Source organism: Pogona vitticeps, chromosome W (assembly GCF_051106095.1).
Source record: "Pogona vitticeps strain Pit_001003342236 chromosome W, PviZW2.1, whole genome shotgun sequence".
Lineage (NCBI taxonomy): Eukaryota > Metazoa > Chordata > Lepidosauria > Squamata > Agamidae > Pogona > Pogona vitticeps.
In genome coordinates, this window is record NC_135798.1 from 4,066,185 (window position 1) to 4,085,740 (window position 19,556).

At 48.3% G+C, this 19,556-nt stretch overlaps 1 protein-coding gene and 1 long non-coding RNA gene across 2 annotated transcripts in view; both read left to right on the top strand.

Annotated features, from left to right (window-relative positions):
* Positions 1-9,226, top strand: part of LOC140702918 (uncharacterized) — a 37,398-nt gene extending 28,172 nt beyond the window's left edge. The window contains exons 3-4 of the long non-coding RNA XR_013539529.1: positions 6,006-6,089; positions 9,132-9,226. This is a non-coding gene — a long non-coding RNA (uncharacterized LOC140702918). The remainder of the gene's footprint in view (positions 1-6,005; positions 6,090-9,131) is intronic.
* A 4,420-nt stretch (positions 9,227-13,646) lies between these two features.
* LOC144583046 (uncharacterized) lies at positions 13,647-18,880 on the top strand. Its single transcript, XM_078382484.1, has 2 exons — positions 13,647-16,770; positions 18,864-18,880. The coding sequence occupies exons 1-2, from the start codon at positions 14,052-14,054 to the stop codon at positions 18,878-18,880; spliced, it is 2,736 nt and encodes a 911-aa protein (XP_078238610.1). The 5' UTR covers positions 13,647-14,051.
* The last annotated feature ends 676 nt before the right edge of the window (positions 18,881-19,556 follow it).

Below are 19,556 nucleotides of genomic sequence, written 5' to 3' on the forward strand. Positions count from 1 at the left end.
AGTGGTCAGGGAACAGGGATAAATTACCCCAAATAGAGTAAAAATGAAAATCCTGGGGGTAATGAGGACGCGACCATAACCCCCTTCGCTCCTCCTCTGCCTGGAGGGGGGTCCCCGGTTTCCCCCTTCCCGCCCCCTTCTCCAGCCCAGCTGCAACCAAGCCACGGCAGATGGCGGCCGGCGACGGGCCCTGTAGGAGTCTGTTGGGCGGCAGCGGCAGCGCTTGCCCGGTTGCGTGGCTTCCTTCGGCAGTGCCTCCGCGCCGGCCAGGCCTGGTGGAGCCTCTTCCCCTCCATGCGGCAGCTGTCGCACCGCTTCGATGGCAAGGCCTGCGGGAGCCCTGACGCCGAGGCCCAACACGGCCACCGCGGCGAGCAGCTGCCAGAGCCAGTGCGAGAGCGGGAGGTGGCCCCGGAGGGCGAGCCACCTGCTGCTCTTCAACGTCCGCCCAGGAGCCACCAGCGGGCGGAGAAGGGGAGCCGCCCCCATGGGGCCAAGGACTGAGTGCGCCCCGCCAGGCGGCAGCAACGGAGGCCTGGGCGTGGGTGGCGAGGCTTCAGCGGCGGTGCTTGACTGGCCGCGCGTGACCGAGATCCTTCCTTTCAAATCAAGGGGGTAATGTCGGCATATATACATTTTTTAGGGGGTAAAAGGTGAAAAAGTTCCCTGACCCCTGCCCTAGAATGACCAAGGTCTTAATTAAGCTCATTACTCCTCAAACCTTCTCTCACACTTTCTTCCAGGCTCAGAGGACAGAAGCTCTCCTCAAAAGGGACGTGTTTTTGGAAGGAGGAAAGGGGGATTTCTTCCATTCTTTCCTCTTGAGAGAATTTTTTAAATTCCCCCCGTGAGGGAGGCTCTTCTTCCCTCAGGATTATCTCATAAATCTGAGCAAAAGTTCAGCTTCTATGTCTTTGAATTCAATTTTTCCCCACTGGGGCTCCTTGGTCTCTGTGGCAATTTCTTCCAGCCCTCCTTAGGGTATCCTACAGAGCTCACTTTCCATCTTTTAAATTTCTTTAAAGCGGGCTTTGTGACTTCTTGGTGTCCGCGTGTGGTGGACACCTGGGCAGGCCTTCCATGCCACCCTGTTTAGACACCCACCGTGCCTCAGGTGGAAAGCCAGAGGAGTCCTGGAAAGAGAGCTGGATTCTGCCACAGAAAAAATGGCTCCTGGTTGTGTGTTTTTCCGCTTGCTTTCCTCCCTGCAGTCAGGTGGGAGAAGAGCTCGGAGGCGGTTTTTGTGTGTGAATATTCATTCTTTGCATTCATGCCATTCTTCCAAGTGGTCCTTGAATCCCACCCCATCCCAAGGCTCACCCCGCTCACCCACCAAGGAGATTCAGGATCAAAATGGCATTACACCAACATGCAGGCCTTTAGGGTTGCCACTTGTGTGCCTCACTCGGCTTCCAGTCCACGGGTGATCTTACACTCTACTCAGGGGTTGTGGACATAATGCTTCCACATCCCACCCTCCATGTCCTCACAAATCAATTACAGGTGTGGCCAACTTGGCTTCTCGCCCACTGGGGGGGTGAAGAGGTTGCCGGCCCCTCATGACCCCCTGCCCCCTTCTCTCTCTCTCTCTCCATTTTTTTTTCCCGTTCCCTCAGCAGGGATCTGGGAGAGGCAACCCATTTAATCAGCACTGGAGCCCTCCTATAGTGGAACAGACTGGGATTTTCTCTCCTGTATTGGAGGTGTGTAAAGAGAGGAGCTATTGCTTCTACCCAGGGATGACTTGGGGTGGATTTGTCACCTTTCGATTAGGCATCCTTCAGTCTCGAGAGACTACAGTAACGTGCTCTGTATGGAGGACTTGGAACAGCATCTAGTCTGGCTGAGAAGGCCAATTCGAGAGTGACAATCTCTTCCACACTGAAGACAAATCCAATTTGTCCCCTGAAAAGCTTCCTGATTTGGCTGCTTTCGGGACTGCCCCTTTGCCTCGGCCTGCTGAACAATTGGGAGAGGCCATGATGCACCGCCTGCCTCCAGGCTGAACGCTCAGAGGTCAGGGTTTCCCATCTGTTGAGGTCCATTCAGATCGCACTTGCAGATATCCTTGTATCACAGCTGTGGTCTCCCTCTGGGGCAATTTCCCTGCACTAATTCTCTGTACAGGAGATCTTTTGGAATCCAGCCGTCAGCCATTCTTACAACATGCCCAAGCCAACATAGACGTTGTTGTTTCAGTAATGTATGCATGCTGAAAATTCCAGCTCGTTCTAGGACTACTCTATTTGGAACTTTGTCCTGCCAGGTGATACCAAAAATCCGTCGGAGACGACACATATGGAACGTGTTCAGCTTCCTCTCCTGCCGAGCCCAAAGGGTCCAGGACTCACTGCAGTACAGGAGTGTACTCGGGACACAGGTTCTATACACCTGGATCTTGGTATATGCCGTCAGCTTCTTATTGAGCCATACTCTCTTTGTGAGTCTTGAGAACATGGTAGCTGCTTTGCCAATGCGTTTATCCAGCTCGACATCTAGGGAGAGAGTGTCAAAGATCATTGAGCCGAGGTACACAAAGTCACGAAGAACCTCCAATTCTTGTGTGGAGATGGTAAAAGATGGTCACCTCCCTCCTATATGCTGTAGACATATTCTTTGTTATCTTCAGTATAGCTTTTGACCAAGTGGTCCACAATCTTCTAATTAATACACAGTTGGCTACATAATCGTACTCAGAGGATGGTGATTAATGGCTCCTTCACTAATTGGGAGGAGGTCACAAGTGGGTTACCCAAGGCTCAGTCCTCGGCCCGGTGCCCTTCAACATTTTTATTAATGATGTGGATTGGGGATGCAGGGGATGCTAATCAAACTTGCAAATGCTGTATCACAAAATTGGGTGGAGTAGCTAATACACTGGACGACAGAAGAAATTCAAAATGAACTTGATAGGCTGGAGCCCTGGGCCGAAAGCAACAGAAGGAAATTGGACCAGGAGAAGTGCAAAGTCCTGCACAACAGAAAGAGAAACCAATTGCACGCTTACAAGACGGGGGATACAGGGCTCAGCAAAACTATGAACGAGAAGGATCTGGGAATTGTCGTGGATCGCAAGCTCAATAAGAGCCAACGGTCGGATGTGGCTACCAAAAAGGTCAATGCATTTTAGGCTCACCGTGAGTTCTTTGATGGGAACTCGGGGAACTGTTCTGACTGAAGCTCTTTCCTCCCCTCCCTCCCTCTCCCCTCCTGCTCATCGTCAGAAGAAAGCGGGGTGGGGGGGCTCATTGGGTGCCCCTCTTTCTGGGGGGGGAAGAAGAGGCGCTGGAGGGGGGGAGGGTTTCCCAGCCCTCTTTGGGGGGGTTCTCTCAGCGGGGGGGAGGGCTTGGAGAGGAGGAAGGGGGGCGGGGGGCTCTCTTCCCATCATCCTGAGAAGACGGGAGAGGATTCGGGGGGAGGGGAGGGCTATCCATGGGCTCTTCTCTCTCTCTCTCTATCACACACACACACACAGACACACCATCTCCTGGGGGGCCCCCTCTCCCGGCGCCCCCCCTCGTGGACTAAACGGGGGATGGACGGGCAGGATGAGCTATGAAAGTGGGCAAGAAGGAAGAGGAGGAGGAGGGGCTGCTTCCGGCACTGTGTCCTTCCCCCCACCGGAACCGGAAGTGGGGCCGCGTCCCCCTCCCTCCTTCCCTCCCTTCTTTTTCCCCCTCTCTCGATGTTCCTTCCGCCCTCTTTCCCGCCTGAGGATCCGGACGGAGGTGGGGGCGATTGGGGGGGCCTTTATTTTGGAGGGGGGGCAGAAGGAGGGAGGGGGGAGAGCAGTGGGGCGAGGTTGGGGCGCCGGAGCAAGATATTCCCCACCAAAAGTAGAAAAATAGCCGCCCCCTCCCCCCACTCCTCGGGGGGGCTGGCGGGCAGGAGGGCCTTTCCGTTCCTTCTCTCTCTCTCTCTGTGTGTGTGTGTGTGGTTTTTTCCCCCCCGGAGTCCCCTCAGGCTTGCCTCTCCTTCCCCCCCATTGTTGTGGTTGTTTCCCCCCCCCCGGACCTTCTCCAGCCAAAGTCTGAACTTGAGCCCCCCCCGGAACCCTCTTTTGTTGGAAAGCTTGGGGGGGAAGTTCCTGGAAAGTCCCAAGTGGGAATTGGGGGCCTTTTCTGGGGGGGGGAAGAGAAGGGGAAAGGGGGGGCTGCAAGGGGTTGGGGGGATAGGAGGGGGCCTAAAGAAACGGGGCTTGGAGGGAGGGATGTTGATGATGGTGATTCATTTCTATGCGGCCCATCTGGCAGCCAAGGCAGTTGATGCCCCTGCAAAGGAGGGAAGATCCCGGCCAAAGAACCAGGCCCTGACCTGAACCCAGACCCTCAACCCAGACCCTCTTCCCACTCAGGAAATTGTCTGAATCTTCCTCTTGGTTTCCAGGAAGAGACTTTCTTAGAGACAGGAAATTCAGTCATTAGATTCTTAATTAGCTTGGAATTCATTCTTTCTTTCATGCCTTCATTCAAAATTACTTTCCTCCTGTTTGCTTGTTTATGACTTACTGCTTTCGTTGGCGCAGGGGACGGTGGTCGGCTGGATGGCCGGACCTTGGGGGCCGGAGGGGCTGAGCGAAGGGCCTCCTGGAAGGTCTTAAAAAGCAGGCGGACGTCGTGTGTCATCATCACACGGGGGGTGCCGGACTACCACATTCTTCCCCATAGCCTCTTTCCGGTTTTTCATGCCTCTGTGAAATAGTATGGGGAATTAATGGAAACCTGAAACACTCCACAAGCTAAGGGGTGGGAGGGGTTGAATAGGAATCTGCCCCCCCAGCACCCCTGCCGTTCACAGAGCGACACCACACGAGGGAACATCCCAGAAGCTGACTCCCCTTTTCATCAAGTGACCACTCCTCCCTGAGTGGTAAAAACGGGGGGTGTTGAGGTTCTGGATTCAGGTCAGGGCCTGGTTCGCGTTCCAGAAACTTCCTCCCTTGCAGGCTGCCATAGAAATGAAGTATCACCCTTATCATCCACATCCCTCCCTCCCAGCCAACCCACTATCTTCTCCCTTCTCAAAACCCCATTTCTCTGGGACCCATCCGATTCCCCACCCCACCCCCTACACCCACCCCTTGCAGCCCCCCTCTCCCCCTTCTCCTCCCCCCCCACAAAAAGGAGCCCTTCCCCAAAGCTTTCCAACAAAAGTGATTTCGGGAGGGGGGTTGTGTTCAGACTTTGGTTGGAGAAGGTTGGGGGGGGAGGAGGGGCAGAGGCGAGCCTGAGGGGACTCCGCAAGAAGCACACACACACACAAAGGGTGTAGCGGGTACCCCAGTCAGCACCTGTCCGTCACCAGGGAACCTTGGCAGGAGAGCCAATGAGGAGGACAGAAGGCGGGAGCAGGAGAGAAGAAGGGGGGCACAAAAGCAGGGGTCCGGGGGGGAGAGAGAGAGAGAAAAGGAGGTGTGAGGGTGAGGAGAGAGAGAGAGGAGAGTGAGAGGATTGAAAAGAGATTGAGATCAGAGGTTCAAAGACGGAATGATTGAGGTAGATGAGAGATCAGAGACTGGGAAATATATTGAAGTAATAGGAGTTAAATACATCAGTGATCCCCAACCTTGGGCCTCCAGATGTTCTTGGACTACAACTCCCAGAAGCCTTCACCACCACCTCTACTGGCCAGGATCTCTGGGAGTTGAAGTCCAAGAACATCCGGAGGCCCAAGGTTTGGGGGACCCCCTGCTTTAGACCTTCTGGGCGGCTGCCTTGGGTGTGGCCACCCCTCAGCCGCCCTTTGCTCTGTCAGGCTCGGCCTCCTTTCTCCTGCTAGCAAGGCGGGCACGAGATTGTGCAGCAGTTTTGGACTATTTCCTGGCTTTTGGAATCGTGGGCATAGAAGCACACAATCCCCACCACATTCATAAACCAGAGGATATTATTTAAAAGAATTGCATTCTCCAGATTGTCAGAAAGACAAAGGCTTCTATGCTAAGGGAAAGCTTTTAGTTTTGTCTATCCGAGAAGCCTCCAGAATGATTTTTTCCCCTTTTCTCCCAGGGACGGGGTGAGGTTCAGCTGATGCTCTCCCGACTTTTCTCTGGACGAAAAAGAGAAAGCCAAAGCCCCCCCCCCTTAAAGCAGGTAAGATCTCTTTCATTCTTTGAGATCAGATGCGACACTGTGTTTGTTTATTCATTAAATTATAACCCTATGATTAGCAGGATGCGAGATGTTGTAAAGCTGACATCAGTATTTCAGAGAATTTTAGCCCAATCGCAGGAGGCATCGGGAGCGTTTGGAGGACGCCTTCCACCAGACCTTCCGTGGCGCCTGGTGAGGGCAAGAGGGGCCACCGAGATGGGCGTGACAGTGCAAAGGAGACTGAGTTGGTGTGAAATGTCAGGATTTGAAGCGTTATTTAAATACATAAACGGTTGATCTCAATGGGATTTGCTTCCTGTGATGGACTCTGTTTATTCCCAACCAATCATTTAAGCCCGCCCTGATGAATGAACTGAATGCCTTTGTTCACTGGTCTGTCCCTGAATTGATTGGTGTTTAATTTAAAACATCTTGTGGCCTTTGGAGGAGGAGGAGGAGGAGGAGGAGGAAGCAGCTGGCGTCTTTGTGAGGAACCGGAAAGAAAACAAAGGCCTCAAAGACGGAGTCGTCTCAGGCTGGAGAAGGTGCGGGGGGGGGCGGGGAGGAGGGAGAGGGGAGCCTGAGGGGACTCCGTGAGAAACACACGCAAAGGGGGCCCCCGGGGGGGCGTCCCTCCTGCCCCTTTGGCGTATTGGGATCTCGGACCCCACCCTGACTTCCTGCCCCTCTTTCCCCACACAAACACACGCACACAACACACACACACAAGCCCCACTAAAGATCCCCCCTCCCGCCGAAGATTCCACAGAAAGGCCCCCTCCGCCCCCCCACCGAGTATTTTTCTCCCCTTCAGGGGGAATGTATTTTTAGGGACACCCCTTCCCCCTCCCTCTTCCCCCCCCAAAAGGCCCCCAAATCGCCCCCCCTCCGTTGGGATCCTCAGGCGGGGAAAGAGGTCGGGGAGGGGGCGGAGCGAGAGAGGAAAAGTGGGGGCAGGGAGGGGGCACGGTCCCCCACTTCCGGTTCTATTGGGGGAACGCAGCGCCGGAAGCAGCCCCTCCTCCCCCTCCTCTAAAACTTTCGTAGCTCTACGTCCTTCCGGAGGATGGAGACTAAAAGTTACCGAATCTATGCCCCTCCCACTCCTGCTCCCCCCTCCTCTTCTCAACGGTGATTCGTTGAGAGGAAAGGGAGGGGGGAGAACGTAGAGCTACAAAAGCTGTGGAGGAGGGGCTGTTTCCGGGGCTTCGTCCCCACCACAAGAACTGGAAGCCGAGGCCGTGCCCCCTTATCCCTCCCCTTTTTTCCTCTCTCTCGCTGTTTCTTTCCGGCCTCTTTTCCCGCTTTAGGGTCTGGATGGAGGTGGGGGCGATTTGGGGCATTTTATTTGGGGGGGTGGAGGGGGAGGGGGAGGCACTCCTCACACTCTGTGGAATCTTTTGTGTGTGTTTGTGGGGGAAAAGAGGCGGGAAGTCAGGGCGGGGCCAAGATCCCGGTACTCCGAAGGGGCAGGAGGGACACCGACCCCCCCTTGTTGTGGTTATTTCCCCCCCCCGACCTTCTCCAGCTAAAGTCTCAGCGTGACCCCCCCCAGGAAACCACTTTTCTTGGGGGGAATTTCCTGGAAAGCCCCAAGTGGGAAATGGGGGCCATTTTGGTGGGTGGGGGTGCAAGGGAGTGGGAGGAGGGGGTGGGGGGAGGACAGGGCAGAGAAATGGGGCTTGGAGGAGGGAGAAGACAGGGGGTCAGCTGGGAGGGAGGGGTGTGGATGATGAGGATGATATTTCTATGGCAGCCAAGGCAGCTGCTGAAGCCCCTGCAAAGGAGGGAAGTTCCTGTCACGGGAACCAGGCCGTGACCTGAACCCAGACCCTTCACCCCCCCTTCCATGCTTTTCCCACCCACAGGAATGGGGGCAGGAGAGCCCCTGGGGGGGAGGGGCTGCACGATTCCTACACTGGGAAAAGTGTGTGTGTATGTGTGCGTGCGTGCATGGAGTCTTGTGTGAGGTTTGCTGATGATGATTTTGGGTTTATAAAAATATTCTCAGGAAATTGTCTGAATCTCCTCTTGGTTTCCAGGAAGAGACTTTCTTAGAGGCAGGAAATTCAGTCATTAGATTCTTAATTAGCTTAGAATGCATTCATTTATTCAAAATTACTTTTATCCTGCCTTTCCCCGCTTTGCTTCTTTATGTCTTAACTGTTTTCGTTGGCGCAAGGGATGGTGGTCGGCTGGATGGCCGGACCTTGGGGCTTGAGGGGCTGAGCAAAGGTCCTCCTGGAAGGTCTTAGAAAGCAGGCGGAGGTTGTGTATCATCATCACACGGGGGGTGCCGGACCACCACATTCTTCTCCATAGCCTCTTTCCGGTTTTTCATGCCTCTGTGAAATAGTACGGGGAATTAATGGAAACCTGAAACACTCCACAGGCTGAGGGTGGAGGGGTGAACAGGAGTCCCCCCCCAGCACCCCCGCCATTCCCAGAGTGACACCACGCGAGGGACCATCCCAGAAACTGGCTCCCCTTTTCATCAAGTGACCACTCCTCCCCCAGGCACAAAGGCATGGTCAGGGCTGTGAAGGGCAAAGAGCAGAAGAGGGTCTCCCGCAGAGTCCAGGGGGTCCCCAACCTCAGGCCTCCAGAGGTTCTTGGACTGCAACTCACAGAAGCCTCCACCACCCCCTTTATTGGACAGGATTTCTGGGAGCGGAAGTCCAAGAACATCCGGAGGCCCAAGGTTGGGGGGACCCCCTGCTGTAGACCCTCTGGGCGGCTGCCTTGGGTGTGGCCACCCTTCAGCCTCCCTTTGCTCTGTTAGGCTCGGCCTCCTTTTTCCTGCTGGCAAAGCGGGCACGGGATTGTGCAGCAGTTTTGGGCTATTTCCTGGCTTTTGGCATCTTGGGTATAGAAGCACACAACCCCCCTCACATACACATTCATAAACTAAAGGGTATTTTTGGAAGAATTGAATTCTCCAGATTGTCAAAAAGACAAAGGCTTTTATGCTAAGGGAAGGCTTTTGGTTTTGTCCATCCGAGAAGGCTCCAGAATGATTTGTTTTTATTTTTCTCTCCCAAGGACGGGGTGAGACTCCGCTGATGCTCTCCGGCGTTTCTCTAGATGAAAAGACAAGAATCAAACTCCGAAGCCCCCCAAAAACTTGAATAGCAGGTGAGATCTCTTTCATTCTTTGGGACCAGAAGCACCACTGTGTTTGTTTATTTATTAAATGATAACCCTATGATTAACAGGATGCTAATCCTGAATTACATCAGTATTTCAGAGAATTTTAGCCCAATCACAGAAAGCATCAGGAGCGTTTGGAGGGCGCCTTCTACCAGACCTTCCATGGTGCCTGGTGAGTGCAAGAGTTGCCACCAAGATGGGCGTGACAGTGCAAAGGAGACTGAGTTGGTGGGTGTTTGTGCATTTATCGGGCCCCAGGCATGGATTTTAGAGAAGGTGCCACTTGCTTTAAGCAAGTGGTAGATGGAGCACGTGCACACACAGAAACACACACACATACATGCATACGTACATAAATGTGGGTTGAGGATTTCTCCCCTAAGGTTCCCAAAGAGTTTTTTTTAAAAAATTGTCAAGATCTTTGTCCACCATTTCCCCAAAACATACTGAATCTGTGGCAGAAACGTCATTGAAATAAAGTTATCGGATGATCTTTGGTCATAAGAGGACATCAAAAGAAAATGTTTCCATTTTGAATCCCAACATCAGATGAAGGGGTGAAATATAAATGGAGACAGAGAGTATAGGATCCGATGGACCTCTTCATTATTGAGGAAAAAAATGAGAGAAGGAAAATAAAATAGGATGCAAGTCATTTCATTTATGATCCCCTTTCTGTTTTTCATTGCCTCGAGCTTCAGTCTTTTTTCAATGGTCTCCTCATTTTTCCTAATTTTTTACCTTCTCCTTCCTTTCTTTACTATTCTTTTGCCCATTTTTCTAATTGAACTATGTTTAGTCATGACATCCTCTCTTCTCCCACTGTCTTTCCTATTTGCTTGCTATCTTGTATCTGTTTCATCCATTTTTTTATAAACCCATTTAAAATTTTCTGGATAATTTCTCAACCACTTTGGTCAGAGGGGAGATTGGTGGACTTAATACTTCCCTACCAACTTCCTAACATGCTGTAATTTTCCGTGTATAAGATGGTATTTTATCCACACCTCACTGGTTACACAGAAGTAAGCTGAGAGGATGGAGAAAACAAAAAAGGGCACGTATGTTGCCTCTGTAAACAGTCTTCCTTCAATCATGAGGCTTAACTTCGTACAGTCAGTAAACTTAGCTTGATCCAATCACGAGTCTTGTGGAACTGACGTCAGCTGATGCTCTACAAACCGATTGGGACACACCTCATTGGAGGTGGAGACTGCAGGCTCAGAAGCAACAGGGATTACTCATGTCCGAGCATTCTGAACCCAGAGGCTGAATACTCAAAGCTATGTTTTCTTAATTTTTGGGTTAGAAAAGAGTCTGTGTGGGTCTTATGAACAAAGGTGTCTTATAAATGGAAAAATACAGTATTTTGTAAGAACAGGATTATCAGTCTTTTTAGCCAATTCCCCAATGTTTTCTTTGAAAAAAAAAATGTTATCCAAAATTCCCTCCCTTCCATGCGTTTCTAATTGTTTTCACATTAAATATTTATTGTTGGTTATAAGCCTAGAGTGGTCGTTTTGACCAGATAGGCGGGGTACAACTAGAACAAACAAACAAACAAATAAATAAATAAATACATAAGTAAATAAATAAATAAATAAATACATCCTATTTGATTTGTTATATTTTATATTGGTTATCTGACAACCTTCTTTTTGTAATATTTACCAACATTTATTAATCCTAGCTTTCTTACTATTATTGCAATATGTATTAATCATCACTCGCCATTATTTTAACTACCGTATTTTTTGCTCCATAAGATGCACCTTTCCATAAGACGCACCAAATTTTTAGGAGAAGAAAACAGGAAAAAAACAATCTGTTTCCTTCTCCTAAAATTTGGTGAGCCTTATGGAGAGGTCCATCTTATGGAACACACCCTAGGGTCCTAGGGTGTGTTCCAGGACCCTTTGGAGACTCACCCTGCCCCCCCAGGAGCCAGAGGGGGCAAAATTGCCACCTTCTGGGACTCTTCTGAATCTTTCCAAGCCTCAGAAGAGCCCCAGAAGGTGGCAATTTTGCCCCCTCTGGTCCCCGGGGGGCGAGGGTGAGTCTCCAAAGGGTCCTAGGGTGTGTTCCAGGATCCCTTGGAGACTCGCCCTGCCCCCCTGGGGGCCAGAGGGGGCAAAATCGCCACCATTTGAGGCTCTTTTGAGAGTTGTGAAACTTCAGAAGAGCCCCAAAAGGTGGCAATTTCGCCGGCGCTGACCCTATGCGGGGGTGGGGGTAGCGTCGCAAGGGTCCTGGAAGGCTCACCCGGACCCTTGGGACGCTCCCGCCACACCCCCCACGGGGCCAGGGGGGTTGAAACTGCCAGGTTCTGGGAGTCTTTTGAAGCTTCCCAAGCCTCAAAAGACGCCCAGAATCTGGCGATTTCACTGGCGCTGGCCCCGTGCGGGGGTGGGGGTAGCGTCACAAGGGTCCTGGAAGGTTCACCCGGACCCTTGGGACGCTACCCCCACACCCCCCACGGGGCCGGGGGGGTGTGAAACCATCAGGTTCTGGGAGTCTTTTGAGGCTTCCCAAGCCTCAAAAGACGCCCAGAATCTGGCAATTTCACCGGCACTGGCCCTGTGCGGGGGTGGGGGTAGCGTCGCAAGGGACCAGGTGAGCCTTCCAGGACCCTTGCGACGCTCCCCCCACCTGGAAGCTGGTGATTTTGCCCGCGCTGGCCTCATGGGGTTGGGGGGAGCATCGCATGGGTCCTGGAAGGCTCACCCGGACCCTTGCTACGCTCCCCCCCACGGGGCCAGCGGGGACGGAATTGCTGCCTTCGCTCCATAAGACGCACAGACTTTCCTCCCCACATTTTGGGGGGGAGTGCGTCTTATGGAGCAAAAAATACGGTACTTACGCAAAATCTTTATTGGTAACATCCAGAATAGGAAATATAATTTAGGGATCTATTTCATTTTAAATAATGCACTTCTGCCAAACCACAAAATGTTTCATGTTTTATATTCCTTTATCTTTTGACTTATCTTGTTCTTCAACCTATCTGAATTGATTTTAATTTCATCTTGTAATTTCCAAGTAACATTTACCCAAGTGTGCTAGGGAAGAAAATAAATAAATAAGGTCTGTTCCATGGACAGAGTGTTGGTGGTTGGTCGGGTAAGCTTTTCTTCATTCCAGCCTGGTGTGCAAGCTTTGGAGTCCTCCAGAACTCTTCATCAGCCTCAGTAGTGCTTATGTCAGAGTGTCGCAGTTTTTAGCAGTGACTGTTGCCGAAGCCCCATGTTGCAGTCCCAGAGACACTAGACTTCTAGCAACTAAGTCTATTGACATTTATATACAGCAGCAACAGCATAACAGTCCACAATCATCTGCATTAGCCAAGAGAAAGAAGTTATTACCCAGTGTCCATATAGACTATCACACTGCTACTTTTATTAACCCTACGTCTGTCTTACAAACTCTAAATCACAATCACTAGATGCAAATATATATAATCTATCCTAAAATAACATAGATGCTGATGAATAAAAAGTAAACTTATTTACATCTCCTTTCACTTCTCTCCAAAAATCCTGCATGTCAGTTCTATTTATCAGTTTATTTCATATGATAATATTATACCTTCTTTCATTCTTGGTAGGGTTTAATTTATCTTCCTCTTCATCCATTAACATTTATCTTTATTTATCAAGACTTTAAACCATTCCATTTTAGCATCCTATCTCCATTTGGTCCCATACTCTGATGACATACCCCAGCAAAGCAACACCCAATTTTCCTTTAAAAAAACCCTAATCCAAAAACCCTCACCCCAACATTTAATAATATTTCCCCTCTCTTTTTGGCAAGATCCTACCTGGCCATGGTCAAGTGCAAAGTCCTGCACCTTGGAAAAAGAAACCAATTGCAAGATGGGGGATACTTGGCTCAGCAAAACTACGAGCGAGAGGGATGTTGGAATTGTTGTAGATCTCAAGCTAAATATGAGCCAACAATGGCTTTTTATTAATCCAGGTTCTCCAGCTCTTCCTTCCCTTTCTCTTTTCATGGCTTCACCATCTTCAATATATTTATGGATTTGCAATGCCTTTAAATTAAGTACTGTACAGTGGAAGAAATTTGCAAGTAAACCATGGAACTTTTCCAGTAAAACCTCAATTCTAATCAAACCCCATCCTTGTATTTCTGAGTAAGCTGGCTGGATAGGTCAGTGGTTTAAATATCTGGTTGCAGAACCCGAGGTTCCCCGCTGTGTCTCCCACGGGCAAAGTCAGCCTGTGTGGCCTTCGGAAAACTGCAGGGTCCCAGAAGCAGGGAATGGGGAACGACTTTTGAGTATTCTCTAGCTAGAAACCCCTGAAAAAAGGGTTGCCATCAGTCAGAATTGACTTGATGGCCCATGCTTAATATTTCGGATAGTGGTTAATATTAATCAACTATGTTTTCCCATCCCTGTCCCTTTGGAAGTATCAGTTCAGGCAAGGGGAGTCCATGTTGTTTGCACAATACGGCTAATTTTTCAAATGTTGCCAGTAAAGCCTTCAGGAGACATATGCCTTTCAAAGGAGTCAAAGACAGCAAATTTTTGGTTTGACCTCCAGTTAGATTCTGCTCTGTGCTACATTCTCAAGACATCTCCTTTTTTCTCTATCAGGTAACACACGATGGCCAGAATTATACTTCTTCTGGCCCTGAAAACAGTCAAGTGTGAAGCTGGGAAGAAAAGCTTAGAAAAACCCATGAGCTAAAGGAGAAATGGCTTAAACACCTGAAGTGTGGAGACAGCTTCAGACCAGTGCCACTAGTTCAGTTTAAAGAACTCACCCTGGGGAGAAATGATACAAAAACATGGAATGTGAAAAGAGTTTCAGCGGGAGAAGAAATCTGCGTTCACATCAAAGGACCCACACTGGGGAGAAACCATGTAAATGCATGGAATGTGGAAAGAGCTTCAGGCAGAACAGTCACCTGAGTTCACATCAAAGAACTCACACTGGGGAGAAACCATATAAATGCATGGAATGTGTAAAGAGCTTTAGTCAGAGTTCTGGCCTTAGAACACATCAAAGAACTCACACTGGGGAGAAACCGTACAAATACATGGAATGTGGAAAGACTTTTAGTCTGAGTGGTCACCTTAGGTCACATCAAAGAACTCACACTGGGGAGAAACCATATAAATGCATGGAATGTGGAAAGAGTTTTAGTGACAGTGGTGACCTTAGGAAACATCAAAGAACAAACACTGGGGAGAAACCACATAAATGCATGGAATGTGGAAAGAGCTTTAGTCGCAGTGGTGACCTTACGTCACATCAAAGGACCCACACTGGGGAGAAACCACATAAATGCATGGAATGTGGAAAGAGCTTTAGTCGCAGTGGTAATCTTAGGTTACATCAAAGGACCCACACTGGGGAGAAACCACATAAATGCATGGAATGTGGAAAGAGCTTTAGTCAGAGTGGTAACCTTAGGGTACATCAAAGGACCCACACTGGGGAGAAACCATATAAATGCATGGAATGTGGAAAGAACTTTAGTCAGAGTGGTCAGCTTAGGAGACATCATAGGACCCACACTGGGGAGAAACCATATAAATGCATGGAATGTGGAAAGAGCTTTATTCACAGTGGTCATCTTAGGTCACATCAGAGGACTCACACTGGGGAGAAACCACATAAATGCATGGAATGTGGAAAGAGCTTTATTCACAGTGGTCATCTTAGGTCACATCAAAGGACTCACACTGGGGAGAAACCACATAAATGCATGGAATGTGGAAAGAGCTTTATTCACAGTGGTCATCTTAGGTCACATCAAAGGACTCACACTGGGGAGAAACCACATAAATGCATGGAATGTGGAAAGAGCTTTAGTCACAGTGGTAATCTTAGGTTACATCAAAGGACGCACACTGGGGAGAAACCACATAAATGCATTGAATGTGGAAAGAGCTTTAGTCAGAGTGGTAATCTTAGGTTACATCAAAGGACCCACACTGGAGAGAAACCACATAAATGCATGGAATGTGGAAAGAGCTTTAGTCTCAGTGGTTACCTTACGTCACATCAAAGAACCCACACTGGGGAGAAACCACATATATGCATGGAATGTGGAAAGAGCTTTAGTCACAACAATTCCCTGAGTTCATATCAAATAACTCACACTGGGGAGAAACCATGTAAATGCATGGAATGTGGAAAGAGCTTCAGGCAGAACAGTCACCTGAGTTCACATCAAAGAACTCACACTGGGGAGAAACCATATAAATGCATGGAATGTGTAAAGAGCTTTAGTCAGAGTTCTGGCCTTAGAACACATCAAAGAACTCACACTGGGGAGAAACCGTACAAATACATGGAATGTGGAAAGACTTTTAGTCTGAGTGGTCACCTTAGGTCACATCAAAGAACTCACACTGGGGAGAAACCATATAAATGCATGGAATGTGGAAAGAGTTTTAGTGACAGTGGTGACCTTAGGAAACATCAAAGAACAAACACTGGGGAGAAACCACATAAATGCATGGAATGTGGAAAGAGCTTTAGTCGCAGTGGTGACCTTACGTCACATCAAAGGACCCACACTGGGGAGAAACCACATAAATGCATGGAATGTGGAAAGAGCTTTAGTCGCAGTGGTAATCTTAGGTTACATCAAAGGACCCACACTGGGGAGAAACCACATAAATGCATGGAATGTGGAAAGAGCTTTAGTCAGAGTGGTAACCTTAGGGTACATCAAAGGACCCACACTGGGGAGAAACCATATAAATGCATGGAATGTGGAAAGAACTTTAGTCAGAGTGGTCAGCTTAGGAGACATCATAGGACCCACACTGGGGAGAAACCATATAAATGCATGGAATGTGGAAAGAGCTTTATTCACCGTGGTCATCTTAGGTCACATCAGAGGACTCACACTGGGGAGAAACCACATAAATGCATGGAATGTGGAAAGAGCTTTATTCACAGTGGTCATCTTAGGTCTCATCAAAGGACTCACACTGGGGAGAAACCACATAAATGCATGGAATGTGGAAAGAGCTTTATTCACAGTGGTCATCTTAGGTCACATCAAAGGACTCACACTGGGGAGAAACCACATAAATGCATGGAATGTGGAAAGAGCTTTAGTCACAGTGGTAATCTTAGGTTACATCAAAGGACGCACACTGGGGAGAAACCACATAAATGCATTGAATGTGGAAAGAGCTTTAGTCAGAGTGGTAATCTTAGGTTACATCAAAGGACCCACACTGGAGAGAAACCACATAAATGCATGGAATGTGGAAAGAGCTTTAGTCTCAGTGGTTACCTTACGTCACATCAAAGAACCCACACTGGGGAGAAACCACATATATGCATGGAATGTGGAAAGAGCTTTAGTCGCAGTGGTTACCTTATGTCACATCAAAGAACCCACACTGGGGAGAAACCACATATATGCATGGAATGTGGAAAGAACTTTAGTCGCAGTTATGCTCTTATGTCACATCAAAGGACCCACACTGGGGAGAAACCACATAAATGCACGGAATGTGGAAAGAGCTTTAGTGACAGGGGTCAGCTTAGGATACATCAAAGGACCCACACTGGGGAGAAACCACATAAATGCATGGAATGTGGAAAGCGTTTTTGTCAGAGAGGTCAGCTTAGGGTACATCAAAGAACCCACACTGGGGAGAAACCATATAAATGCATGGAATGTGGAAAGAGCTTTAGTCGCAGTGGTGACCTTACGCCGCATCTAAGGATCCACACTTGGAAGAAACCACATAAATGCATGGAATGTGGAAAGAGCTTTAGTCAGAGTGGTAACCTTAGGGTACATCAAAGGACCCACACTGGGGAGAAACCACATAAATGCATGGAATATGGAAAGAGCTTTAGTCGCAGTGGTGACCTTACGTCACATCTAAGGACCCACACTGGGGAGAAACCATATAAATGCATGGAATGTGGAAAGAGCTTTAGTCGCAGTGATCAGCTTAGGGTACATCAAAGGACCCACACTGGGGAGAAACCACATAAATGCATGGAATGTGGAAAGAGCTTTAGTCGCAGTGGTGACCTTACGTCACATCAAAGGACCCACACTGGGAAGAAACCACATAAATGCATAGAATGTGGAAAGAGCTTTAGTGACAGGGGTCAGCTTAGGATACATCAAAGGATCCACACTGGGGAGAAACCACATAAATGCATAGAATGTGGAAAGAGCTTTAGTGACAGGGGTCAGCTTAGGATACATCAAAGGATCCACACTGGGGAGAAACCACATAAATGCATGGAATGTGGAAAGCGTTTTTGTCAGAGAGGTCAGCTTAGGGTACATCAAAGGACCCACACTGGGGAGAAACCATATAAATGCATGGAATGTGGAAAGAGCTTTAGTCGCAGTGGTGACCTTACGCCGCATCTAAGGACCCACACTGGGAAGAAACCACATAAATGCATGGAATGTGGAAAGAGCTTTAGTCAGAGTGGTAACCTTAGGGTACATCAAAGGTCTCACACTCGGGAGAAACCACATAAATGAATGGAATGAGCTTTAGTCGCAGTGATGCCCTTAGGTTACATCAAGGAACCTGCACTGGGGAGAAACCACATAAATGCATGGAATGTGGAAAGAGCTTTGTCATGGTTTACCTTTTTTTAAAAAAAAAACGCCGGTGCTTCATTTCAGAGGATAGACAAACTTTTGCATGGTCTTACATTTGCTAGTGCTTATCTTGATGATATTGCAGTTTTCAGTTCTGATTTTGAATCTCACATGCCACACATTGAAAGTGTGTTGTCTAGAATCCAGCAAGCAGGATTGACAGTCAAAGCGACTAAATGTCAGTGGATGCAGGGAAAAGTCATGTACTTGGGTCATTTAATTGGACAAGGAGAAATCCAGCCTTTGCAAGCCATAAGTGATTGGCCTATTCCTACAACTAAAAAGCAAGTTCAATCCTTTTTGGGCCTATTTGGCTATTAAAGAAAATTCATTCCTGATTTCAGTCATTTGGCAACGCCTTTGACGGAGCTATCTAAGAAAAGACAGCCTGTCAAGGTAAAATGGACACCTGAGTGTCAAGGTGCTTTTGAAGCCTTAAAGGCAAAGATTAGTGCTGCACCTATACTAAAATCCCCTGACTTTGACATACCATTCATTCTACAAGCAGATGCTTGAGATTTGAGTCTTGGAGCTGTACTGTTACAGAAAGCGGAAGATGGGATTCCTAATCCAATCTCATATTTCTCCAGAAAACTCTTAGAAAGAGAAAGAAATTACTCAGTTCCAGAAAAAGAGTCCTTATCTATTATCTGGTCTCTTAATCTTCTTAGGCCTTATCTGTGGGGATGTAAATTCACTCTGCAGACAGATCATAGAGCTTTGGTTTGGTTGCAGAAGATGAAATCTCACAATCAGAAATTGCTGAGATGGCATTTGGCATTACAAGATTTTGATTTTGAAGTTCAGCACATTGCTGGAAAGTTGAATGTTGTGGCAGATGGTCTTTCCAGAATGTATTGTGAAGATCAAGATGTGACAGACCGTTGAAACACTGTTAATGTTTCACTGTTTCACTGCTGATATGTTCCTGAGCACATGTAGAGTGCGTACTGGATTGAGTATTACTAACATGACTGTTTTTCTATTTTTCAGATAGTAGAAGCGCTTAACCTAAAGAATGTATTTACATGTTGCTGTTAGAATGTTTTTCTACCTCAATGCTTTGCTAGATTAAATGCTATTTTGAATGTGTTAAAGTTAATCATTAGTATTTGCACTATGTAACCAGCTAATTACTGCTTATTATTGTAATTAGTAGCCAAAAATGGAAACTAGATTTCCTGTTTCAGATTTTTGGAACTCCCAGAGGTGGCATGTCATGGTTTAGGTTATTTAGACTGAAATGTGATTTACTAATGGGATTTGAAGTCATGGAAGTTTGTAGAAGGAATCCATATTGGTCTGTGTTAGCATAACTGGATGCTTCGAGAAGCTGTTTCTCCTAGAGCTAACTGGAATTTTCCATGAAGCTGCCTTGGCCAGAGACAATAAGGAGCCAAGACACATCATCAGGACAAAGGACAACAACACCTGCACATCCCGTGGGAAATGAAGGTGGAGTGTGAAGAGACGGCCGTTTATGCTGATTGGTTAACATCACAGAACAGTGGAGAAGAAGGGTGGTCCCAGCATGAAATAAAAATGGAGAATGGAGACCGAGAGAGCTTGGATTTTTGGAATGATTTTAGTATTGATTTTAGGATGGAGTTTTGAGTTCCAAATGCTAGTTTTTGCTGTTATGCTAGGATGTAGTTCAGAGAAAGCATACAGAAAAGGGGACTATGC